The sequence below is a fragment of the Drosophila miranda genome, assembly GCF_003369915.1.
Source record: "Drosophila miranda strain MSH22 chromosome Y unlocalized genomic scaffold, D.miranda_PacBio2.1 Contig_Y2_pilon, whole genome shotgun sequence".
Classification (NCBI taxonomy): domain Eukaryota; kingdom Metazoa; phylum Arthropoda; class Insecta; order Diptera; family Drosophilidae; genus Drosophila; species Drosophila miranda.
Genome location: NW_022881614.1, coordinates 7516318 through 7539678, shown reverse-complemented (window position 1 = coordinate 7539678; position 23361 = coordinate 7516318). Strand labels below are relative to the sequence as shown.

General features: G+C 55.5%; 3 protein-coding genes and 2 pseudogenes across 3 annotated transcripts; 3 read left to right on the top strand and 2 right to left on the bottom strand.

The window, feature by feature from the left end:
* The first annotated feature begins 214 nt into the window (after nt 1–214).
* LOC117192967 lies at nt 215–15936 on the top strand (annotated as a pseudogene).
* A 2274-nt stretch (nt 15937–18210) lies between these two features.
* Nucleotides 18211–19596, bottom strand: LOC117193202 (serine/threonine-protein phosphatase alpha-2 isoform-like). Its single transcript, XM_033397953.1, has 2 exons — nt 18450–19596; nt 18211–18378 (listed from the first exon to the last, which is right to left on the bottom strand). Exon 1 carries the CDS (start codon nt 19499–19501, stop codon nt 18563–18565), a length of 939 nt encoding a protein of 312 aa, XP_033253844.1. The 5' UTR covers nt 19502–19596; the 3' UTR covers nt 18211–18378; nt 18450–18562.
* Nucleotides 19597–19599: 3 nt separating this feature from the next.
* LOC108160898 (serine/threonine-protein phosphatase alpha-3 isoform-like) lies at nt 19600–20786 on the bottom strand. The gene has a single exon (XM_017295170.2). It carries the CDS (start codon nt 20694–20696, stop codon nt 19632–19634), a length of 1065 nt encoding a protein of 354 aa, XP_017150659.2. The 5' UTR covers nt 20697–20786; the 3' UTR covers nt 19600–19631.
* A 246-nt stretch (nt 20787–21032) lies between these two features.
* LOC117193201 (serine/threonine-protein phosphatase PP1-like) lies at nt 21033–22242 on the top strand. Its single transcript, XM_033397952.1, has one exon. It carries the CDS (start codon nt 21171–21173, stop codon nt 22128–22130), a length of 960 nt encoding a protein of 319 aa, XP_033253843.1. The 5' UTR covers nt 21033–21170; the 3' UTR covers nt 22131–22242.
* Nucleotides 22137–23229, top strand: LOC117192966 (annotated as a pseudogene).
* Nucleotides 23230–23361: the final 132 nt, after the last annotated feature.

Below are 23361 nucleotides of genomic sequence, written 5' to 3'. Positions count from 1 at the left end.
CTGCACTCCATTCAATTAAAAACGCAAATGTCTTACTCAGCCTTATCTATCACACGCCACGATTATATTTTTGTGAGTCATAAAAATTGATTGCAAAAAGTCGCTGCGATCCGCGGCGATAAGTCAAAGACCCACAGGCACAGAAAATACCAATTGGCCGGCGATGGGCAATCGAAAGGCAACCAAGAAATTGACGACAATAAAAACACTATAAATGGGGGGAAGTATTATTTCTAACGAGGGGGAACGGACACCGCAACTCTACAGTTAGACCCGATACTAAGTCAGTACGAAACTTGGAACATCAAGAATAGCAACATCTGAGTGGACCATGATCGTATACTATGACTTGGACCCATATTGGAAGGATATGCAACTAATGTCTGCTGGAATTTCAGAGTTACGATACATGTGCCCTGAATTAAAAAATGTTCCGGCATGTAACTCCATAGTTGGCCGTCAGCCATCGGGTGCTACAGGGGGACAAACGGATGACGGGTCGGCTCGCACAACTGTGAACTCGGAACTCCGGTTAGTAATACCCGGTGCGGTCTGCGTCTCACCCCCCCCCCCCCCCCCCCCCCCCCCCCCCCCCCTAGGACACAGAGGATTACGAGCGATCCGTCACCCGCCGTAACTGTGCACACCGGTGGAAGTGCCCGTGAGGGCGGCTGGAAACAGGTCCTAGCACGGTCATGTCTCTGCTAGGATGCTGCCGAATGGTAGTCGGCGGAGAGAAGAAAACTCTCATTGAAATTACCCCAATCCAAGGTGACACTGTTATATGCCGAGGGATGCATGGCCGGGGGGGGGCCCGGTCGCTAATATGCGGACTCTGGATACCTGCCGACCTCCAGTTTAAATCAGGCTTCCCGGGGCAAGCGGGCTATGCCTCGGGTGACCATCCCTTTCCCGCCTACTCGTGGGAACTACTATGCCAAATAATAAACATATAAAAACCAACAAAGCCGCAAAGGAGCTCGGTACTCCTCTTAAAGTACCGGAGGGACAAGCCAATCCCTCTGCACCAGCGCCTGGGAAACCGGGTCCAAAGAAGACGGGGAAGGAGACTGAGTCGGTCCACCGTCTTCAGGCAGCAGCCGCAGCGAGGGGGGGCCCGAAAAGCCAATCGGGTCCGTCCAAGTCGGGTGGCTCCAAGGGCGAAGCGGATACCGGGGTGGCTGCCAAGCAGAGCGTAATCGCGGCTGGTAAGCGCACCGGGACCGAAGAACCCATGGGAGCCCCGGCGGGCAGCGTCTCTGCACCACGGGGTGGAAAGCCGTCGTACCAGGACAGGAGACGAGCGGCTTTCATCCTGTCCAACGAAGACCCGAACTTCAAGGCGTCAGCCGAAGGAAAGGAGCAGAGGCTGTGGGCCTGCTAAATCCTTCCACTGTTCCAGCCAGCCAAAGCCGGAAAGGGCGCAGCCAAGGCCCCAACAAGCGGCAACGCTCAGAGAAGGCCCCCGAAAATAAGCCAGGCAAAGCCCAGCAAGCCAAGCGGAGGCAGACCCACCTCACGAACCGGTCGTTCACAGAAGAGGGGAGGGGCAAGACCCTGATCGGTGTCCTGGACAGGGGCGCCGAGGACGGCCATGTCCCTCGCGATAAGTGGCACCTGGTGGAGAACGAGCTCCAGGACCGGTTCCTACTGGAACTGGAGGAGAACGGCGGACCACCGCCAAAGTGTGAGGACGCAGGGTGGCATCAAGGCAAGGTGAAAGCCATCGCCTGCCAAGACGCTCGCTCTGCGGCCCTCTACATGAAGGCGGTGGCAGCCCTAAAAGAGGTCTATCCAGGGGCGAAACTGGAGGCCGTGAAGTGGGAAGATGTCCCTAGTCGCCCGAGAGCCAGAGCGTGGGTCTCGGCTAAGCCTGCAGAGCCTGAGAAGATCCTCAGGTTACTGCAGGTCTGCAACCCCCACATTCCTACAGCCGATTGGAAGGTGGCAAAGGTGGAGGATATCCAAGGGCAGAGGCGCCAGATTATCCTCGTCCTAAATGAGGAATCCATTGATCTCCTCGCAAAGTCGGACGGTGTAGTGGATTATGGCTACAAGAAGGTCACCATATCCACTTACAAGTCCGATCGCAAGGGCAGGCAAGCGGAGGTCGAGCCAGACCCGGAGCTGCCGGAGATCCCGAAAGAGGGGGCCTCGTGCGAGGAAGACAACCCGGCGTCGGATGCGGCGCCCATGATGTCGGACGATATGTTGGACGACTACGCGTTCGACGAGAGAGACCTAGCCAGAGGTCTCAGCCACATCGTTGTCGGGGAGGAGCCGGAGTCCCCTGACAGCGATCTAGAAGCAACAATGGTGGAGGCGAGCCTCAGGAATGTCGTTGACGCTCCTGCAGATAAACCTCCACCATTGTAAGGCAGCATGCGCTCTACTGCTCCACCTGGCCAAGGGTGGAGCCGACATAGTCCTCATTCAGGAGCCCTGGATCCTCGGAAACAGGGTCTCCGGTCTGAGGACTTCTGACTACAAGCTATATGTAGCTGAAACCGCAGGTAAAATTCGTACCTGCATTCTTGCAAAAAGAGAGGTGCACTTATTTTTGCTCCCAAATTTCAGCAATGAAGACCACACCGCAGTGAGCCTCGAAGGCCAGGAGCGCTCACTGAGGATCTGCTCCGCATACATGGGGCATGAACAACCAGACCCCCCTCCACACGCGCCTCTCCGGGCTCTAATCGCAGACTGCTCGGCCAAGGACATCGGCCTAATTGTGGGGTGCGATGCCAATGCACATCACTGTCAGTGGGGAAGCACTGACACAAACGAAAGGGGTGAGTACCTTTTCAGTTACTTACTGACCACTCAGATGGTCTTACTAAACCGGGGTAGTGATCCCACCTTTATCATTAAAAACCGCAAGGAGGTCCTGGACCTCACGCTTGCCTCTCATGAGATACAGCGTAACATTGTATCCTGGAGGGTCCTGGAAGAGCACTCCTTCTCGGACCACAGGTACGTGGAAACTGTCTTCTCCTTCTCAGTACCGAAGCCAGTCCGATTCCGGAACATCAGGCGGACAAACTGGACTCGGTACTCTGATTACCTCTGTCGTGTTCTCCCTGAGCCCCCATCTATTTATTTATTTATTAAATTAACAAATTATCTGTTAATAATGGTGCTTAGGAGGAGTTCTCCACGGAGGCCACGACTCGTCTTCTTAAGATCTTTACCGAGGCCTGCAATAAGGCGCTCGACAAAGCATGCCCCTCTGGCAAGAACAGAGGCCGGAAGAAACCTGAATGGTGGAATCCGAAACTGGGTGAACTCCGGAAAGCCTCCCGGAGACTCTTCAATAAAGCTAAGGCTGAAAACGTTGAGCAAAACTGGGCCGAATACAATGCCAGTCTGTCAACCTACAACAAAGAACTTAGAAAAGCCAAACGCGCCTCCTGGCGTAAGTTCTGCAGCGAAATCGAGAGTAACTCAGAAGCCTCACGCTTGCGCAGAGTTCTCTCGAAGACAACACCCACCCTGGGCTACTTGAAGAACACCGACCAGTCGTGGACTACGTCCAGCGAGGAGTCGCTAAATCTTCTCCTAAATACCCACTTCCCTGGCTGCGATGAAAACAGACCCAACTACCTCGCGCCTCCTTCTGTCGCCTCAAATGCCATCTTGAGACTGCTAAGCCAGGAGAACATTTCCTGGGCGATCAGAAGCTTTAAACCCTACAACTCCGCGGGGCCAAACGGCATTTTCCCTGCGCAACTGATTCACGCGGGACATAAAGCCATTAACTGGCTCAAAATAATTTACGAGGGAATCTTCTCCCACGGGTGCATTCCTGACACCTGGCTTCAGACCAAAGTCGTATTCATACCCAAGGCAGGCAAGCCCTCGCACACTGCCCCAAAAGATTTCAGACCCATAAGTCTATCGTCTTTTCTTCTAAAGGCGATGGAGCGGCTCCTGGGGCTGCATCTAACGGCGTGCATTCTGATCCAGTCTGATCTCAGACTCCCAGCATGCCTATCGGAAGGGAAGATCCACCGAAACGGCCCTACACTCATCACATCGATCATCGCAGCATCCCTTAGTTTTAAGGAGTACACCCTAGTAGCCTTCCTCGACATAGAAGGCGCCTTTAACAACATCCTTCCGACCGCCATCACGGGCGCACTGACGGATCTGGGCGTTGACTCCAGGACGGTGAGCCTGATCGATCAGATGCTACAATGCAGGACGGTTGAGGCATCACTGGGGACGTCAACGTGTACCAGATTTGTCAGCAGAGGCACACCGCAGGGCGGAGTCCTCTCGCCCCTCCTATGGAACGTGGCAGTGAACACACTGCTGCGGGAGATAGAGGGGGGTGGCTGCCGTGTGGTGGCGTACGCGGACGATGTTGCCATAGCATTCTACGGAAAATTTCCGCAGACATTGTGTGAGTGCATGACAAGTACTCTCACGAAAATGTCGAAATGGACAGACAAATGCGGGTTAGGCGTCAACCCGTCTAAAACGGAACTGGTGCTTTTCACTAGGAAGTACAAAGTTCCGGTACTGATTCCCCCAAGACTATGTGGGGAAACGCTAGACTTCAGCAACAACGCCAAGTATCTTGGCCTAATCCTCGATAGAAAGCTCGAATGGAAATTGAGCATAGAGGATAGAGTAAAGAAGGCCACAGTGGCCCTCTATACTTGCAGGAAAGCCATCGGACTAAAATGGGGAATGACCCCCTATATAGTTCGGTGGCTCTACACCGCCATCATACGACCAATCATGCTCTATGGAGTGGTGGTATGGTGGCCAGCCTTGGACAGAAGGACATGCCTCAATAAACTCAGCAGAGTTCAACGCATGGCAGAGCTATGCATAACTGGCGGGCTACGCACTACTCCAGGGGAAGCCCTGGATACTGTGCTGGACCTCCTCCCTGTGGATCTCATGGGAAAGAAGGTGGCAACACTTTCCGCCCTCAGAATGAGAGAAGCCAGACTGTGGAAAGCATCCGCGGTTGGGCACTCGGGAATCCTGATGAGACTCCCGCAAATACCAGAGAGGACAGATTACTGTATCCCCAGTGATCACCTCTCAACGCCCTTCCAGGTATCAATCCCATCTAGGGAGGACTGGGAGATGGGCGAACCTGCAAATGCGGTTCACTTCTACACTGATGGCTCAAAGCTAGACGGCCGCGTGGGAGGCGGAGTCTACTGCAGCGAGCTGAACATCAGTCATTGCTTCAGGCTCCCGGATCACTGTAGTGTGTTCCAAGCGGAGGTTGTAGCCATCAAGGAGGCCATTTCGATCGTCTCCAAATTATTTCTAGATACGCACTTAGTGTGCGTCTTCTCGGACAGCCAAGCAGCTATCAAAGCTCTAGGCTCAATATCGTCGAACTCAGCGACTGTAAATGACTGCCGCAGGTCTGTGCACGAGATCGCAGAGCAGTTAGATCTCTTCCTTATATGGGTCCCCGGCCACAGGGACATCGAGGGGAATGACGCCGCCGACGAGCTAGCCAGGCAGGGTACTACGATTCCTCTTCTATCGGAGAGGGAGCAAGTAGCGATGCCCTTGGCTACGTGCAGGCTCCTAACGCACGAATTGTTCGAGCAAAATGCCAATAGGAGATGGCAGCAAACCGTTTCCTGTAAAGTCTCAAGATTGATATGGCCATATCGATCGAAGAAGCGCTCAGCAGAGCTGTATAGGCTCAGCAGAGCACAGTGCTCTGCAGTTACTAGAGCCATTACGGGACACTGGCAGATCGGCACTCACGCCTCTAGACTGTCAATCCCTCATAACGACTTCTGCAGGAGTTGTCGCGACGAGGAGGAGGAGGAATCGGTCCCCCACTTCTTCTGCCGCTGCCCAGCCCTTGGAAATCGTCGTCTTCGTATTCTCGGGGCCTGTCCGTAATCAAACCAGGGACCTTGTCCAAATACATCCAAGCCACCGGATGGGACTGCCCTTAACCTGCAGTAGTATGCTCTCACGGTTCGGGCAATGCGAAGGGGCACATGCCCATGCGGCAACACAACGGACCTTTTATAGGTCAAAGTGAGCTTGGGGGCGGGAGGCTCTTATCCCCCCCCTTCCGGCTACCGTTTTAACCTAACCTAACCTAACTCCATAGTTCAACACTTTCAACATGTGTATAACGAGCTACAAGCAGGAAGCGTTTTAATGAAAAACTCTCGAAAACGCAGATCGCCGCTGGACATCATAGGAAATGTAGCAAGCAGTCTTTTTGGTGTTCTCGATGCAAAACCAATGAAGACTTTCTACTACATCTGCTCCAAAACCAAACATCAATTGTCGACGCGACAATAAACGTAGTCAGAAAAGACAAAGTAACAACTGATAATCGCCTAAAAATTTTGGAACAGCATATGGCTACCATCAACCGAGAAAGAGGGTCATATCACAGCGATCATCTGACTCAAGCGTACTTAGGACTAATAGCACAATTAACCCTGCTCACAACAACTCTCCAACGAATGCAGTCCGACATATCTGATGTCCTAATCGGTATTCATCGTCGGAGAATAAGCCCCACGCTGGTGTCTCCCGAGCAACTAATAGACCAACTAGACCAGATACGGGATCATTTGCCACAAGATCAAATGCTGCCGGTCACAACGAAGGAGGTAATTCAACTATACAGAATCATGCGAGCCGAAGGAACCCCGACTGCAAAACACGTCATCTTCAAGCTGACGCTACCGCTGGTCTCAACAGCTCAGCTCGAAGTCTTCAGCATCATCCCAATTCCGTTTTGGGACTCAACAAGCTGAAGTCTATTTGACCTCAGAACCACCATAGTAACGGTAAACATCATCCGAGACCAGTTCATGGGCACTACCCAAGAGGAATTCCGACGTTGTCTTAAAGTACACAACGAGGAGTTCATCTGCTTTGACCATCAGACGATCTTCAATGTGGACAATCGCTGTGAATTTCAACTGTTTAACAATAAAACAGAAACAGAAACACGGCCCGTTACGAAGGCCGTGGAAACCAGGAGACGGCGATGGAAAACTACCAACGCCGAGCCGGGGCCCGTCAAGGGGCTATAAAAGGAGGCTGCGGCAACGAAGCGGGGTCTTTTGCCGTGGAGATGTGATCGCGCACGTTGAAACCCCGCCGAAACGTAAGAGTAATACCCGGTACGGTTCAAAGAAAGGTCCTATCATTTGTCGTTGGGGGCAACAATAAAAATACGTTGCGACGAATCGGCCGACCGCTGAGCGAGCCCAGCAAACTCAAGCGAACCAAGAATCAGGTACGTTACAGCACATTTGGCATTCGGGCCCCATAAACTGCTACGAATGCGACAGCCTGGCGGAGTGCGATGCCGGCTCCGGCACCCTGCGCAAGTGCCTTGACAACGACGCCCAGAACTGTGTGGCCATCTTCGACAGCGACGGGGCTGTGGTGCAGCGCGGCTGCAGCGACAACCTGGTGACGGCCTGCTCGGCGGACCAGGACAAGTGCTACCAGTGCCGCTCCAATGGCTGCAACAGCCTGAGTACCGACTCGGAGCTGGTGGATTGCGTGTACTGCGACGCCCAGAGCGACGACAACTGCGTCTTCGACATTGAGCTGGTGAAGGATCGGCGACGGTGCCACCAGCAGTGCATCACGGCCCTGTATCCCACCACCAGCGACGCCAAGGCTACCCTGGAGCTGGTGAGGACCTGCCTGGACGACCTGGAATACGACGATCGCGAGGCCTGCGCCGAAGGAACCTTTCCGCATTGTGTGGCCTGCACGGGAGCCAGTTGCAACCAGGTGGAGCTGGGCGTCCGAGGCAGCTGTAACGCCTGCCGTGGCTTCTGCTCCAGTCCCCTGCCCCAGACCTGCCGCGCCGTGCCCGCCGACGACGACGTGGAGCACTACTTCATCGAGTTCGACGAGTCCGGAACGCTCGCCGCACAGGGCTGCCTCAGCCAGTTCAATGTCAGCGATGTGCAGCTCCTCGAGGAGAACAAACGCCTCTGGTACCGCTCCGGGGCGGACAACTGCAATGTGGCTACCGCCCTCCCTGCGCCCCAGAGCTGCAAACTGTGCAGCTCCAGCACTGATGCTGACTGCGCCGTCGATCCGGACGTGGTAGAGTCGGAGACGGAGTGCGACAACGCCGTGAACACGGACTGCTACACGAGGATTCTGGGCAATGGACACACGGAGCGCGGCTGCCTGACGAGTCTGGAGGGCGCGGAGTACCTGGATTGTCTGCGCGAAAGCAATGTCACGCAGTGCGCCAAGTGCTCCGGAGAGAACTGCAATCTGGAGGTGAATATAGCAAGGGCTTTTCTCTCTCGGAATATCCCTCTAACCCAAAATCCCAAAACCCTGTTGCTTTCAGCTGCATCCCACCGAACGGCTGAGCTGTCAGACCTGCGACTCCAGCGAGGACCCCAATTGCGAGGCGTCTCCAGCTTCCGCCGCCCTCTGCCTGCTGCACACCGGCAGCCAGCAGTGCGTGACCAGCCTGGACCTGGCTGGAAACACCAAGCGCGGATGCAGTGCCTCGCTGGAGTGCGACTCGACGAGTCCCCAGAAGTGCCAGCTCTGCTCTGGCTCTGAGTGCAACACGGCCAACCTGAAGCGTCTGGAGGACGGCAGTCCGGGTCCCTGGCAGCAGGAACTGCCGCTCAGCTGTCAGAGCTGCCAGGACACCGCCTCCTGCGCGGCCAGCACCATTGAGGAAGTGTCCTGCGCCACCGAGGCGGAGTACTGCATGACGGTTTCGATGCGACGGGTGTGGTCTCCGCTCGGAGCTGCAGCCAGGTGGTGGAGGAGTCCTTCGAGGCGTACTGCGATGCCAACGGCGGCAGCTGCCACAACTGCAACTCCAACGGCTGCAACAGGGCCACATCCCTGGACAGCTACACAGCGTGCCTCTACTGCGATGCCGAGAATGCCGACTGTGCCCGCAATCCCACGAAGATCACGGCCAGACGCAGCTGCAACGACCATTGCATGACTGCCCTGCGGCGCCGGTCCAGTGAGAGCAGCATCTACGACACTGTCCGCGGCTGCCTGGACGACAAGGACGAGATGGACCAGCAGCTATGCATCAACAGAGAGGACAGCGATTGTGTGGCCTGCGACGAGGCCGACTGCAACGTGGCGCAGCTTGTCGAGGCCACACTCAGCTGCTACCAGTGCTCCGGCGAAGAGTGTGGCGATCCCAGTCATCTGCAGTGCAGCCAGTACAGTCCCGAGGACAGTTGCTACGTCCTGTTCAACCAGGACGACGGGGACATCACCTCCATGGGCTGTCTGTCCGACCTGGAGGACGAGTTCGTCGACGACAACTTCCACTCGCTGCTCTTCTGCGACAAGGCCAACAGCAACTTCTTCGACAGCCTGCCCACGGCCACCAGGTGCGTGGCCAGCGACTCCTCGGAGGATCCCAACTGCGCCGTGGATCCCACCAAGATCGCCCTGTTCGGCGACTGCGGCGTCCTGCCCTACACCAGCTGCATGACGCGTGTGACAAGTGAGTGGTCCGGCCTATTGGGAAGTCCAATCTCCATTCCTTCCTCTTTTCCTTTTAGATGGCATCACGCAACGCGGCTGTCTGAGCAGTCTGCCACGCGAGCAGCTGACTGCGTGCGTCTCGGGCAACAGCAGCTGCGAAGTTTGCGAGGGCGAACGCTGCAACACGGACATCTATCCCGCCGATCGTCGGCGTTGCCAGCGCTGCGACTCTGTGACGGATCCCAGCTGCTCCTCCGCCCCGGACGCAGCCGGCGTCTGCCCCTTCTATCTGGCGGACGAGGGCTGCAGCGCCAAGCTGGTGAGCGGCGAGACCTACCGCGGCTGCCTGCGGGAGTTCACCTGCGATGACACCGACAAGCAGCACTGCCGCCTCTGCTCCGGCAAGGACAACTGCAACGTGGCGGACCTCCAGAGCTCCTACATCGGCTACCCCGGCAAGTGGTCGTCGCCGCCCGTCAACTGCTAAACCTGCAACGGCACCGAGTGCCAGGGCACGAGCCTGGGCTCCCTGAAGAAGTGCGTGGGCAACGACGAACAGAACTGTGGCACCGTCTTCGACACCGCGGGTCTGGTGGTGCTTCGCGGCTGCACGGATGAGCTGTACGCGGACGAGGAGCTGCTGCAGTTCTGCGACGAACAGCCGGGGCAGTGCAAGTTCTGCAAGTCCACGGCCTGCAACAATGCCAGGGACCTGGACACCTACGTGGTCTGCCTCTTGTGCGATGGCGCCGACCAGGCGGAGTGCGTCCGCAAAGTGGACGACGTGACGCGGAGCATCTCCTGCGTGGGCAGCTGCTTCACTGGTCTCTATCCCCGCAACTCGGAGGCCAATACCATCCTCGATCTGGCCCGCTGCTGTCTGGACGATCTGGAGTACGACGATCGCTTGGCCTGCACCGACGGCACATTGGACCACTGTGTGGCCTGCTCGGGCGCCAATTGCAACAAGGCCGCTGTGCCCGAAGATCGCCTCAGCTGCAATTTCTGTACGGGCTCCTCCGACTGCGCCACCCCCGAGAGCCAGCTCTGCCTCGTCTATCGCTCCGCCGATCAGTGCTACATTCATGTGGGCGACCTCAGCGTCGAGAAGGTGGGCTGTGCCTCAGATCTGGAGGACGCATTCCTGCTGGCCAATCGCCGGGACCTGTTGCTGTGCTCCGGCGACAACTGCAACACCAACGACAAGCTTAACACCGTTGGAGTTTCGTGCAACATTTGCAACTCCACCGGGGATGCTGGATGTGTGGCAGGTGATGAGCCCGTAGCAGCGGCTGTCTGCCAGCACTACATCAATCCAGAGTGTTACAGCCACATCGATGAAGGCAAGTGCAGATCAAATGCAATAAAATCAAAATTAATATTTACATGTCTCCCCAGACGGCGTCCTGCACCGCGGCTGCCTGACGGACACGGACGACGAGCTCTTTGACGAATGCTCCAGCGGCAGCAGCGCCAGCTGCCAGATCTGCGGCACCAACGGCTGCAACTCGGAGGTGTACCCCGCGGATTGGCTGCAGTGCCTGCGCTGCGACTCCAGCAGCGATGCGGACTGTGCCACGGCCCCCGCCGGCTACGGCGGCTACTGTCGCACCTACAATAAGGTCACGCCTGCGTGACCAGTCTGTCCAAGGTCCGCAGCCTTCGCGGCTGTCAGTCGGAGATCAACTGCGATGAGGCCGGCACCTGCCGCACCTGCTCCGGGGAGAACTGCAACGATGTGGACCTGCAGTCCGGATATGTGGGCGAGCCCGGCAAGTGGCAGGATCTCCCGCTGAGCTGCCACGTGTGCAACGATGCCGCCAGCTGTGCTTCGGTGGGCACGGAGCCCGCCCAGTGCCAGGGCAACAACAAGCAGACCTGCGCCACAGTCTTTAATGTGGCGGGTCAGGTGGTGGCCAGGGGATGCAGCGACTCCGTGCAGTCGGCCAACGCGGACTACTGCGACCTGAACAGGGACAGCTGTCCGCAGTGCAAGTCGGATGGTTGCAACAACGTCCTCAGCCTGGACGCGTACGTGGACTGCTACCTCTGCGACGCGGATGAGGACTCCTCCTGCGCCTGGGAGACACCCACGAACACTAGAAAGTGCCAGGGCTAGTGCATGACGGGCTTGTATCCACGCAGCTCCTCCGTCGACTCGGCTCTGCAGCCGATCCGCGGCTGTCTGGACGATCTCAACGAAGCGGTGCGCACCACATGCGCCGCAGGAACCCACGCCAGCTGCAATTCCTGCGAGGGAGCACTCTGCAACGGCGGCGACATCATCGAGAACCCCCAGGAGTGCTACGTCTGCTCCGATCCCGAGTGCGAGGATCCGACCACGACCAAGTGCCTGGCCTACAGGCCCGAGGATCAATGCTACCTCGCCTACAACGCGGGCGACGTGGTGGCCATGGGCTGTGCCAGCGACTTCGAGACGCAGGTCATCAAGGAGCTGGTGGCCCAGAAGGCCATGTTTCTGTGCTCCGGCAACAACTGCAACTTCTACGACATCGTTCCCGATCCGAACAGCTGTCTGCAGTGGAATTCTCTGTTGGATGCTCGCAGTGCAACCAATCCCAACCAACTGCTGACCACCGACTGGTGCTCCGACCTGCCCTACACGGAGTGCGTCACCCACATCGATGCCAAGGGCACAACCGTCCGCGGCTGCCTCTCGAGCATCGACAGCGACGACTTCTACGGCTGCCTCACCGGCGACCACGGAGGACTCTGCGACACCTGCATCGGCACCAATTGCAACGGGTTAACTGTCTTCCCAGCGGATCGTCGCAGCTGCTATCAGTGCGACTCCGCCAGCGACCCCAACTGCTCCTCGTCCCCCAGCAGCGGCAGCAGCACCGTGTATGCCAACGAAGACTCCTGCGTGACGACCCTGCTCGACGGCGTGACCCACAGGGGCTGTGGCTCCACCTTGAGCTGTTCGGACCCCAGTGACTCCCGCACTTGCCGCATCTGCAGCGGCGCCAACGGATGCAACACCATCGATTTGGGGCGGATCAATGAGGATGGCTTCCCCGGCACCTGGCAAGAGGTTCCCATCAGCTGCCTGGCCTGCTCCGACGCCACAGAGTGCGCCGCCACCGGTGGCGGAACCCTCGAGACGTGCACCAGCTACGACAACTGTGTGACTGTGTTCGACGACAGAGGAGCCGTGACAGAGCGCGGGTGCTCCGAGAAGGTCTTCGAGGCATCCTCCTACTGCGAGGAGCAGCCCAGCCGGTGTCCCCGCTGCAACTCCAACGGCTGCAACGTGGCCAGCAGCCAGGACTCCTATGTGGAGTGTCTGGTCTGCGACTCCAGCCAGAATTCCGCGTGCCTGGCGGAGCCCGACTCGATCAGCAAGACGCGCCAGTGCCACGAGAGCTGTGTGTCCGCCTTCTTGCCCCTGTTCGGCGAAACGACGGACCCCAGCTACGCTCTGGTGCGCAACTGCTACGACGATCTGGAGAAGGAGGACCGCGACGCATGCAATGCCGGCAGCAAATCGTTCTGTGCCACCTGCGACGAGGCCAAGTGCAACACGGAGGATCTGGTGGCCTCGCGGCACAGCTGCCTGGTCTGCCAGGGCGACGACTGCCAGAAAGCGGAGGCCACCATCTGCTCCAACTACAGGGATAACGACCAGTGCTACATTCGCTTCGATGAGCAGCGCTCCGTCTCCGCACTCGGCTGCGTGAGCGAGCTCAGCCACGAGGAGATTTTGCAGCTGTAGCGCGCCAAGCTGCTGCTCACCTGCGGCGAGGAGAACTGCAACACCATTGAGTCTCTGCCCGAGGCCCAGACCTGTGCTCTGTGCAGCTCCCGCACGGACGCCAGCAGTGCCATTGCTCCCGGGAGCGTGGCCAGTGTCACCAGCTGCGAGGTGACGGGTCTGCCTGAGTGCTACTCGCGTGTCCTGTACGACGGCAGCACCGAGCGCGGCTGTCTGTCCAGCCTGGAGGATGACGAGTTCCTCTCCTGCTACAACGGCACCTCCGCCAGCTGCAGCTCCTGCCAGGGCGCCTTCTGCAACAAGGAGGTGTATCCCGCCGACCGCCGCTCCTGCCACGTGTGCAACTCGGACACTGACGCCACCTGCGAGTCCGACCCGAGCAGCCTAACCGTGTGCTACCTGTACGAGGTGAAAGACCAGTGTGTGACCCATCTGCGCAACGGCGTCACCTACAGGGGCTCCAACACCTCCCTCAGCTGCGAGGCAGACTCCAAGACGTGCGTCTACTGCGAAGGCGACGACTGCAACCAGGTGGACCTGTCCGCCAAGGCGGTCGACAACCATGGAAAGTGGCAGGATCTGCCGCTTAGCTGTCTGACCTGCGAGGGCACGGCCTGCCAGGAGGAGAACATTCCGAGTGTCAAGTGCCAGGACAACAACGAGCAGGACTCAGCTGCTACACCTGCGTCGGCGACGAGTGCGAGGATCCCTCGCCTAAGCCGTGCGCCGTCTACAAACCCAATGACAGCTGTTTCCTGTGGATGGAAGCTCTTTCCGCAACCAAGACGAGGAAAGCATCATCAAGACCAAGCGCATTTCCGTCTGCCAAGGCGCCAACTGCAACGTCCCCCAGCTCCCGGTACCCGTTCGCTGTGCCGTGTGCGACTCTCGCGAGGATCCCACCTGCGCCACCAATGCCCAGGCCGTCGGCAGTTTCGACACCTGCAGATGGTGCCACCACACGAGGATGTCTGTACGACCAGGATCAGTCCGACTTTGCCGCTTGCCTGCTGGGCAGCGATGCTAACTGCTCCGTGTGCTTTTCTGATGGCTGCAACGGATAGCACCAATTAGAGCAGAATGTACTAACCCAATCGAATGTCTTTCAGATCTTCCCTGCGGATCGTCAAGTGTGCTACACGTGCACCTCTGAGGACGACGTCTTCTGCGAGTCGGATCCCAGCTACGCCTTGGCCTGTCCCTGTGTCAGCGATACAGAGACGTGCAAGACCTCCCTGACCGCCGGAAATGTGAGCACTCGCGGCTGCAGCAGCAGCCTCGACTGTGATCCGAGCGACTTCCGCAACTGCCGCAGCTGTGTGGGCAGCGAGTGCAATGCCATCGATCTGGCCAACCGCCTGGATGATGGCCTGCATGGATTCTACCAGGAGCTGCCGCTCAAGAGCCACCAGTGCGAGGGCGAGCACTGCTTCAGCTCGCTGGGACCAGCAGTGGCGTGTGACCTGAACATCGAGCAGGACTGCAAGACTGTATTCGAGGCGGATGGAGTGACGGTCCGTCGACGCGGCTGCTCGGATGATGTCGACGACTACGAGGATCGCTACTGTCGCCAGAACCCCGAACTCTGCCCCATCTGCAAGTCCAACGAATGCAACGACGCCTGGAGCACCGAAGAGTTTGTGAGCTGTATTTTCTGCAATTCGGAAAATAATGCGACCTGCATCATGGATCCCTCTGTCAGCGGCTTGGGCCGGCGACAGTGCAAGGGCCAGTGCCTGGTGGCACTCCATGGCGAACACCTCATCCGCAGCTGTCTGGATGACAAGGAGCTCTACGATCGGGACGGCTGCAGCAGCGATGAGAGCGGCACCAACTGTGCAGCCTGCTCCGGAGGAAGCTGCAACACATTCGCCTTTCCCTCGGATCGCCTCAGCTGCCACACCTGCGTGGACGCCGCCTGCACGAGCAGCCGCGCCCAGTCCTGTCGCAGCCAGAACAGCACCAGCCTCGAGCAGTGGCATGAGGCCAATCAGCTGTGGACCTGCACCGGCAAGGAGTGTAACGATCTGAGCCGCCTGCCCGAGAACGACGAGTGCGTGTCGTGCGACTCCAGTAAGACCTTAGAGTGTGCCCAAAATCCGGAAGCTGTGAACACCACTGTCACGTGCCACGCCCCTTACTCACAGTGCGTCGCCCGCCTGGAGAACGGACACACAATCAGAGGCTGCCTCAGCGCTCTGAGCAGCAGCGACGGCGCCGCCTGTGATGCCAACGGCACTTGCTCCGTCTGCTCCGGCAACAAGTGCAACAACGAGATCTTCCCCGCCAACCGTCGCCGCTGCCACATCTGCAACTCTGTTGCTCAATTGGACTGCTCCACGGATCCCAACTACCTGGCCGTTTGTCCCATCTACGACGCCGACGATAGTTGTGTCTCGGCCAAGGACTTCGACGGCCATCTCAAACGCGGCTGTGCCAGGGAAATACAGTGCGTGATCACCAACGATGACTACTGCGAGGTCTGCAAGACGGATGGCTGCAACACGGCCAATTTGCCCGGAGCAGCGGGACATCTCTCCGCCATGAGCCTGGGCCTGATCCTCATCGTTTCCCTGGCCATCAGCATGCTGCGATAGCCTCTCATTCACCGAAAGATGTGATCGATAGGTCGCCATACTGTACAATTAGTTAGCTTTATAGAATAGAATAGATTTCACTGCTACTTCTGAAGAGCCCCAGATCTTCCCACGAACACGAACGATTTATAAATATACCAAACGAAAATTTCAAATAATTTTGATAGCAATAAGTACGACGAGTAGATAGCCCCTTGCGGACATTTCCTTCAAAAAGAAAGGATCGCAGAATACTTTTAGGACTTTTCTTCTCCTGTCAAGAAGGAAATCGCGAGTATCTTAGGGTATTTATACATTGTAACACTCATCTCTAGACTTCTTGCTGCATTTTTCCAATGTGGCCTTAGCGCCTGTCTCGCTTCAGACTCTTTAAATTCCTGCTTCTTTTTCCGTCCAGACAGCTGACTCCCGACTCCAGCCACCCTTCGCCTACGTTTGCCACGTCAATTGTCCGCTTGGATAAAGTTGAAAAGTGAAATGGCCTGCTAGCCCCTCCAACTCGATTTCCAAAATCCAAAAACAATGGCACGCAAAAAAGACACAAAATAGAAAAAGTTGCCAAGAAATTGCAAAACGCAGCCATCGGAAATAAAATGCAAATGCAAATGCGTTCCTTTGGCCTCCCCGGCATGACCTTTTTTCGATGTGTCGCTTAAAGCAAATTGAAATTTGCTGAGTTGGCAAAAAAACGGAATAAAGGAAGGACCAGCACGGATTGGCTCCCATGCCCATTCAACGGGCAGATTTGTCTGTTTGGCTAATCGGCTGCCGCACAGTTTTGTCATTCGAAATTGCCATGAAGATTAGCTCTCCCTCTCACCACAATCCATCGGACCCATGGCATAGCCCGCCCGCCCCAAACATGGACTCCATCGAGGACTGGAACAACTTTCTGTGGTCGAAAGACTTGTCGCAAGGCCATTTGATTGGGTTTTAATTGCTGGCATTTGGCCGGTCACTCTGGACAGCGGGTCTTTGAAAGAGCCAGCGATAAGCAATTGCGTTTTAGATTTATGCCCAGCAATTAAATGGCTGACAACGATTTAATGCCAAATTACACAATACCAAGCTCCGCATGTGGGCGGCAGCTCGAAGGGGCATGTCATGTGTAATGGCAAATAAATGAACTTATTGAAAGCTCTTCCAGCAATTGAAAGTGCTTGCGGTCCCAGAGAAGAGATCAGATTTCAAGCGTGTATTTATCGTGCACTGTACTAGAAGTAAGCAACAAAAGTCACTACAAAATAGCAGGCGTTTGCTATTTCATCTCTGTTGCAAACGAATCGAAGTTTGGGACTCACATTTTGTGGAAATTCGGCTTGCATCGTTTATAATCGATGTAAGTGGAAGAAGCTTCGGATTATCCGATGCAAATCCTGGATATGAAGTCCACACAGACGCCATCCTTCTGCGTTATTCGAGCAACTTGTCAGGTTGTTAACAGTACATATTAGTTTTGTCTGAACAAGACTATTATTTCATTAACAGTATTGCCTACCCAGAGGACCACATTTCCCGTGAAGTAGCTGTATATATACAATACAGCAGCTTAATCAATCTCCTCTCCATTCTCACTTCTCAAAGTATGGACGTGTTTAGTCAGAGTCGAGCCTGTCACCGGATTGATTTTGTGTTATTTGAGAATCCCAAGGATGCTGTATGCCAGATTGGAATGTGGCCCCTGCAAGATTCCGAACCCTCTCAACTGATACTCTCTTCGCTTAGAGCCTTGCTCATCAGCATTCACCGTTTAAGCGGGCGTTCTTCTCCCCATTCATACCAGAATAATGTATCTAATGGCCCCTAGATCCACCACCTCGAAACATTCCAATGACGTATATGTATCCATATTTGGAATATGAGAAAGCAGGAGGTCGCTATACCTATTTATATCAATATGTGGAATCGTTTCGAGGCCGTAGTAAAACCCAAACTAAAGCGTATACATTTTTGATGCATGAAAACGCCCAAATGTCTATTATTTTACTGCAATATCCACCTTTTGTGGAATACCCTACCTGCCCCTGCTGTTGTTGTTGTTTCTATTGATATCTCCATGCAGCTGTCACAAAAAACTGTCTGTTAACCCAACTGCCTGCCCGTTGACCAATTTATTTAGCTGCATTTATCACGTCGCCTAGCAGCGCAGCTCCTTCCCTCACCCCACCCCACCGCACCCCCACATCCACAACTCTTGTTGCTGACAGCGTTCGCCGAGTGCCGACTGCCGACTGGACTGGACTGGATTAGATTGGTTGGTCTTGCAACCAGCGTCCATCTACCAGCTCCAACGACAACTGCACCACAGATCCGGGGCCTGTTTCTGGTTTTTGGGCCTGTCTCTGGCCTGGCAGATCAAATAAAATTTAATAAACCGTTCCTGGGGCCGAGGCAGGGGCCGAGGCTATTCGTGCGCTGTAAATTATGTGCTATAAAATAAATTATTTTCGGTTTTGTCATTTGATTAAAATGTGTCAGGGCAATGAGAAATTAATTGCCATACAGCAGCGTGGGGGGGTGGTGACTTCAATCTTCGTTGTCCGTGGTGAGATTTTGACAGCTGTTGCATTTCTGCCGCGTTCTCTGGGGGGCGCCACGATTTAACATATCGAATCAGTTCCGAATAACGTACATATGTATGTGCATACTATTACCCAGAATAAAACATGAAATTTGTATACAACGCGAGGCAAAAGCTTTCCAAGAAATAACAGCGCAACACGCCAACATAACATCGAAACCCGATTCTCTCCAGTTTCTCAATAGTTCATCCCTTTGAGTGGACCTTACGCATTCCTGCCTTCTTGGAGGGCTTGAGGACATAGAAGGAGCACATTAGCGTCTCATCCACAGACATCATTGCACCGGCATTGTCGAACTCCCCGCAGTAGTTGGGTGCCGAGAAGATGGTGATCAGCTGGCGTTTCGCAAAGAACTCGTAGCCGTCCTCCACGACCTGGTGGGCGCGACAGATCAGGTCGAACTTGTTGCGATGCACGAACTTGCCAACAATATCGGCGCCAAAGGTGACACTGACGCCGCGATCATTGTCGCTCCAGCCCATGATCTTGGGATCCGGGTCGGACCACAGCAGATCACAGAGCAGACCTTTGTCGGGAACATCGCAGGGACGGCTGAGCTGACCGATCTGGCTCATGCTGAGCAGGTCGGGACTGAGTCCGCCGTGGCAGCAGAAGATCTTCTCGTCGACGACGGCCGAAACGGGCATGCAGTTGTAGCAGTCGACAAAGGTGCGCCACAGCTTGACTGTGTAGCGGCGCTTGCACTCATCGTAGAACCCGTAGATGCGGTTGATGCCGGCGCTCTCATGGTTGCCCCGCAGCAGGAAGAAGTTCTCCGGGAACTTGATCTTGTAGGCCAGCAGTAGACACAGCGTTTCGATGGACTGCTTGCCCCGGTCTACGTAGTCGCCGAGGAAGAGATAATTGGAGGACGGCGGATATCCGCCGTAGTCGAACAGTCGCAGGAGGTCCGTGAACTGACCGTGGATGTCGCCGCATATCTTCACGGGAGCGGATAGCTCCAGCAGCATGGGCTGCGAGAGAAACACCTCCCGCGATCGCATGCAGATCCCCCGAATGTCAGACTCTGAAAGACTGAGCTGCTTTACGCGTCGCACATCGATAATCTTGTGTATCAGCTGATCAATGTTGCCCGCATCCGTCGCCACGACACTAGCCGTCATTTCCTGTTGCTCTGGTGTCTGGTATCCCACAACTAAATGTTAATTTTGCCGCTCTGAAAAGCCAACGGTTTTCGGATGGAAACATATGGAATGCCATTCCCATCGGAGCCTGCCCCGGCCTGAGACAAAGTCACTTGATGGCCGAGGCAATCACATTTTTTATTATAACCTTGCGACCGGTACTGGGACGCTGTACATCGAACGAGATCATCAAATTCTTGTCTACGCCCATCGAGGCCCCCGCATTGTCGTACTGCCCGCAGTAGTTGGGCGCGGAGAAGACGGTGACCAGCTGGCGCTTTGCGAAAAACTCATAGCCATCTTCAACGACCTGATGGGCACGACACAGAAGATCGAAGTCGTACTTATGCAGGAATTTCTCGAGCACGTCTCGGCCATAGAGGTAGCTCACTCCCCGGTCACTCGGCGACCAACCGAAGCCATACCGATCCGGGTCGCTCCACAGCAGGTCGCACAGAAGACCCTGGTCGGGCACATCGCAGGGCCGGGATATCGACATGATGTTGTTCAGGTCCTTTAGCTGCGGGCTAAGACCGCCATGGCAGCAGAAGATCCGATTCGAAATGACCGCAGCCACGGGCAAGCAACAGTAACAGTCGACGTAGCTCTTCCACAGCTTGACCGTATAGCGACGCTTGCACTCGTCGAAGAATCCGTATACCCGGTTCACCGCGGGCGCCTCGTGGTTGCCACGCAGCAGGAAGACGTTCTCGGGATACTTGACCCGCAAGGCCAGCAGCAGGGTGATCGTCTCGATCGAGTTCTGGCCCCGATCCACATAGTCTCCGAGAAAGAGATAGTTGACCAATGGAGGATAGCCTATGTGATCGAAGATGCGCAACAGGTCCACGAATTGTCCGTGAATGTCGCCCACGACGCGCACCGGAGCCTCAACAGACAGGAGCATTGGTTCTCCCAGCAACATCTCGCGGGCCGTGTGGATTAGCTGGTACAGCTCGTCCTCGAGCATGTTTACGCGTGTCTGCTTGGATTTCCGGAAGTTCTTCAATCTGTTGATCAGATCGACCAGATTCCACCCTTCTGCATCAGATGCTGAGCCTCGCAACAGGCTGTCGTGCACTATGCTGGATTTCCTCTTGCTCTCCTCCAGCTGCGCAGACATTGTCGAGAAGCGGCTTTTGGCCCCGGGGAAAAATATTGAGCCACTCGACATTTTATGGCCAATTAGTGTCTGTGTAGTGTACTTGTGTACTGTGTAAAAACGAAGTCCCTCATACAGTCTTTAAAAAATTTAATAAATATTTGAAAGCAAAGAAAGATACAATTTGACAGTTCGATCATAGGAACGCTTGGAGATCTGCGGACGCTGATGCTGAACCCTTACACAATCCACAGTAAAGAACCATTAGAGAATCGTTTGATATTATAAGAACGATCATAAGAAGGGTTATATGTACGTATACGTGGGATCTTAACTCTTGTAAGACCCTTTTTCCTCCTCGAAAATATTTTTTAACAACCCGGACACCCTAGAAAAGATCACGTATGTGAGGAAACAATTGCCAGCTAAGAGCATCCATGTAAAATACGTTAATGTTTTGTTAAATTTTGATGATCTGACACTAAAGAGGTCCACGCTCGTTGAGAACAGAAGCAATCTTGGATCGAGGCGAGTGCACTGGTTCTCATGGAACGATCAATACTGCAAAAGAAGCTGGACGAAATGATTACGTCGCTGGTGAACTGGAAGGCTGACAAACGGTTGCAGGTTCCGGAGACGGACATGGTGGCGATGCTGAACGTGGCCCGCCAAGTGCTGCTGTCGGAGCCCATGCTGCTTGCGGTGCAGCCGCCCGTCAATGTCATCGGGGACATACACGGCCAGTTCCGGGACCTTCTGCGCTACTTTGAGACATCGGGGCATCCACCGACCAAACGTTACCTGCTGCTGGGGGACTACGTGGATCGGGGCCAGCACTCGGTGGAGACCCTGACCCTACTGCTTGCCTACAAGGTGCGCTACCCGTCAAGCGTTCACCTGCTGCGCGGCAACCACGAGTCGGCCAGCATCAACCACTACTACGGGTTCTACGACGAGTGCAAGCGCCGCTTCACAGTGCGCCTGTGGAAGAACTTTGTCGACTGCTACAACTGCCTGCCCGTGGCGGCCGTGATCGACTCGAAGATATTTTGCTGCCATGGCGGGCTGAGTCCCTCCCTGCACCAACTTTCCGACATACGCAACATCGAGCGGCCAGCGGAGATCAAGCAGAACGGGCTGCTGTGCGACCTGCTCTGGTCCGATCCGGATCCGACCGTCAGCACCTGGACGAAGAACTCGCGTGGCGTGAGCTTCACCTTTGGCGTGGAGCAGGTGGAGGCGTTCCTCACGAGGTTCAACTTTGATCTGGTCTGCCGTGCTCATCAGGTCGTCGAGGATGGCTACGAGTTCTTTGCCAAGAGGCAGCTCATCACCGTCTTCTCGGCGGTCAACTACTGCGGAGAGTACGACAATGCCGGCGCCATGATGTGCGTGGACCCCGATCTCAACATCACACTGGTGGTGATGAAGCCCAAGATGCACGACGCTCATCACAACAAGAGACCCATGACGGAGGGGGCCACACCGAACATGTTGATGGGCTGACACGATATGAAAATTGTGGGAAAAAGTATTCTCTTCCTTACACTTCACTTACTCACTGCATTGCACTGCATTTTTCAATATACAACACAACTATAAACTGAATATGAGCTTATTTTTGCGCAAGCCAAACATCGAGGACATCATACGAACCCTCGTGTGCGGACGCCTTCGCTGATCGAAGCGGCCGATCAGCCAAAAGGATATAGCGAGTGTCTGCCATATGGTCCGCAGTGTCTTCCTGTAGGAGGCGATGTGCCTGCGGGTGGACGCCCCCATCTGCATTGTGGGCGATCTACACGGACAGTTCGAGGACCTCCTGCGAATCCTCGGCGACTACGTAGACCGGGCCACCGCTCCGTGGAGACCATTACGCTGCTCTTCTGCTACAAAATCTGCTACTCGGACAAGATCTTCCTGCTTCGCGGCAACCATGAGAGCGAGGTGCTCAACCAGGTCTACGGCTTTTTCGACGAATGCAAGCGCCGCTACACGGTCAAGCTGTGGAAGACCTCCGTCGACTGCTACAACTGCATGCCAGTGGCGGCGATCGTCTCGAAGCGGGTATTCTGCTGCCACGGCGGCCTAAGTCCCCACCTGAGCTGCATCGAGCAGATCAACCAGCTGAAGCGCCCCACCGAAATACCCAACGAGGGCCTGCTCTGCGACCTGCTGTGGTCCGATCCGCATCACACGGCCTATGGGTGGACGCCGAACAAGCGGGGCATGAGCATATCTTTTGGTCGGGACACGATCGAGCGGTTCCTCGTCCGCAATGACTTCGATCTCATCTGTCGGGCCCACCAGGGCGTGGAGGATGGCTATGAGTTCTTTGCCAAGCGCCAACTGGTCACCATCTTCTCGGCCCCCAACTACTGTGGCACCTTTGAAAATTCCGGAGCCACCATGAAGATCGCTGAAAATCTAACCATTACTTTCGACATCTATCCGGCAAAGAACTCCACTCCACACACCTCTACTTCGATTCGGCTGGGTCCTCGGGAGAGTGGCAAAGTCTTCAGGGCTGCCATGAGGATTAAAAATGCCATTAAACCACCTCGCTTCCAACGCTCCAGTGAATATTAGTATCGATACCTAGGGTATCCGAAAGTACTTAAACATATTTTGGCTGAGAAATAAAATCCGTTTACTTGTAAAGATTAAACTCGGTTCTTAAAGTACTTTCTCCCTTTTTTTCCAGATAATTCGATGTAATTTCCGCATCAGCTTGCGC

Excerpts from the sequence above, each read along its gene's own strand:
- LOC117193202 (XM_033397953.1), bottom strand. The coding sequence starts at position 19,501 with ATGACGGCTAGTGTCGTGGCGACGGATGCGGGCAACATTGATCAGCTG.
- LOC108160898 (XM_017295170.2), bottom strand. The coding sequence starts at position 20,696 with ATGTCGAGTGGCTCAATATTTTTCCCCGGGGCCAAAAGCCGCTTCTCG.
- LOC117193201 (XM_033397952.1), top strand. The coding sequence starts at position 21,171 with ATGGAACGATCAATACTGCAAAAGAAGCTGGACGAAATGATTACGTCG.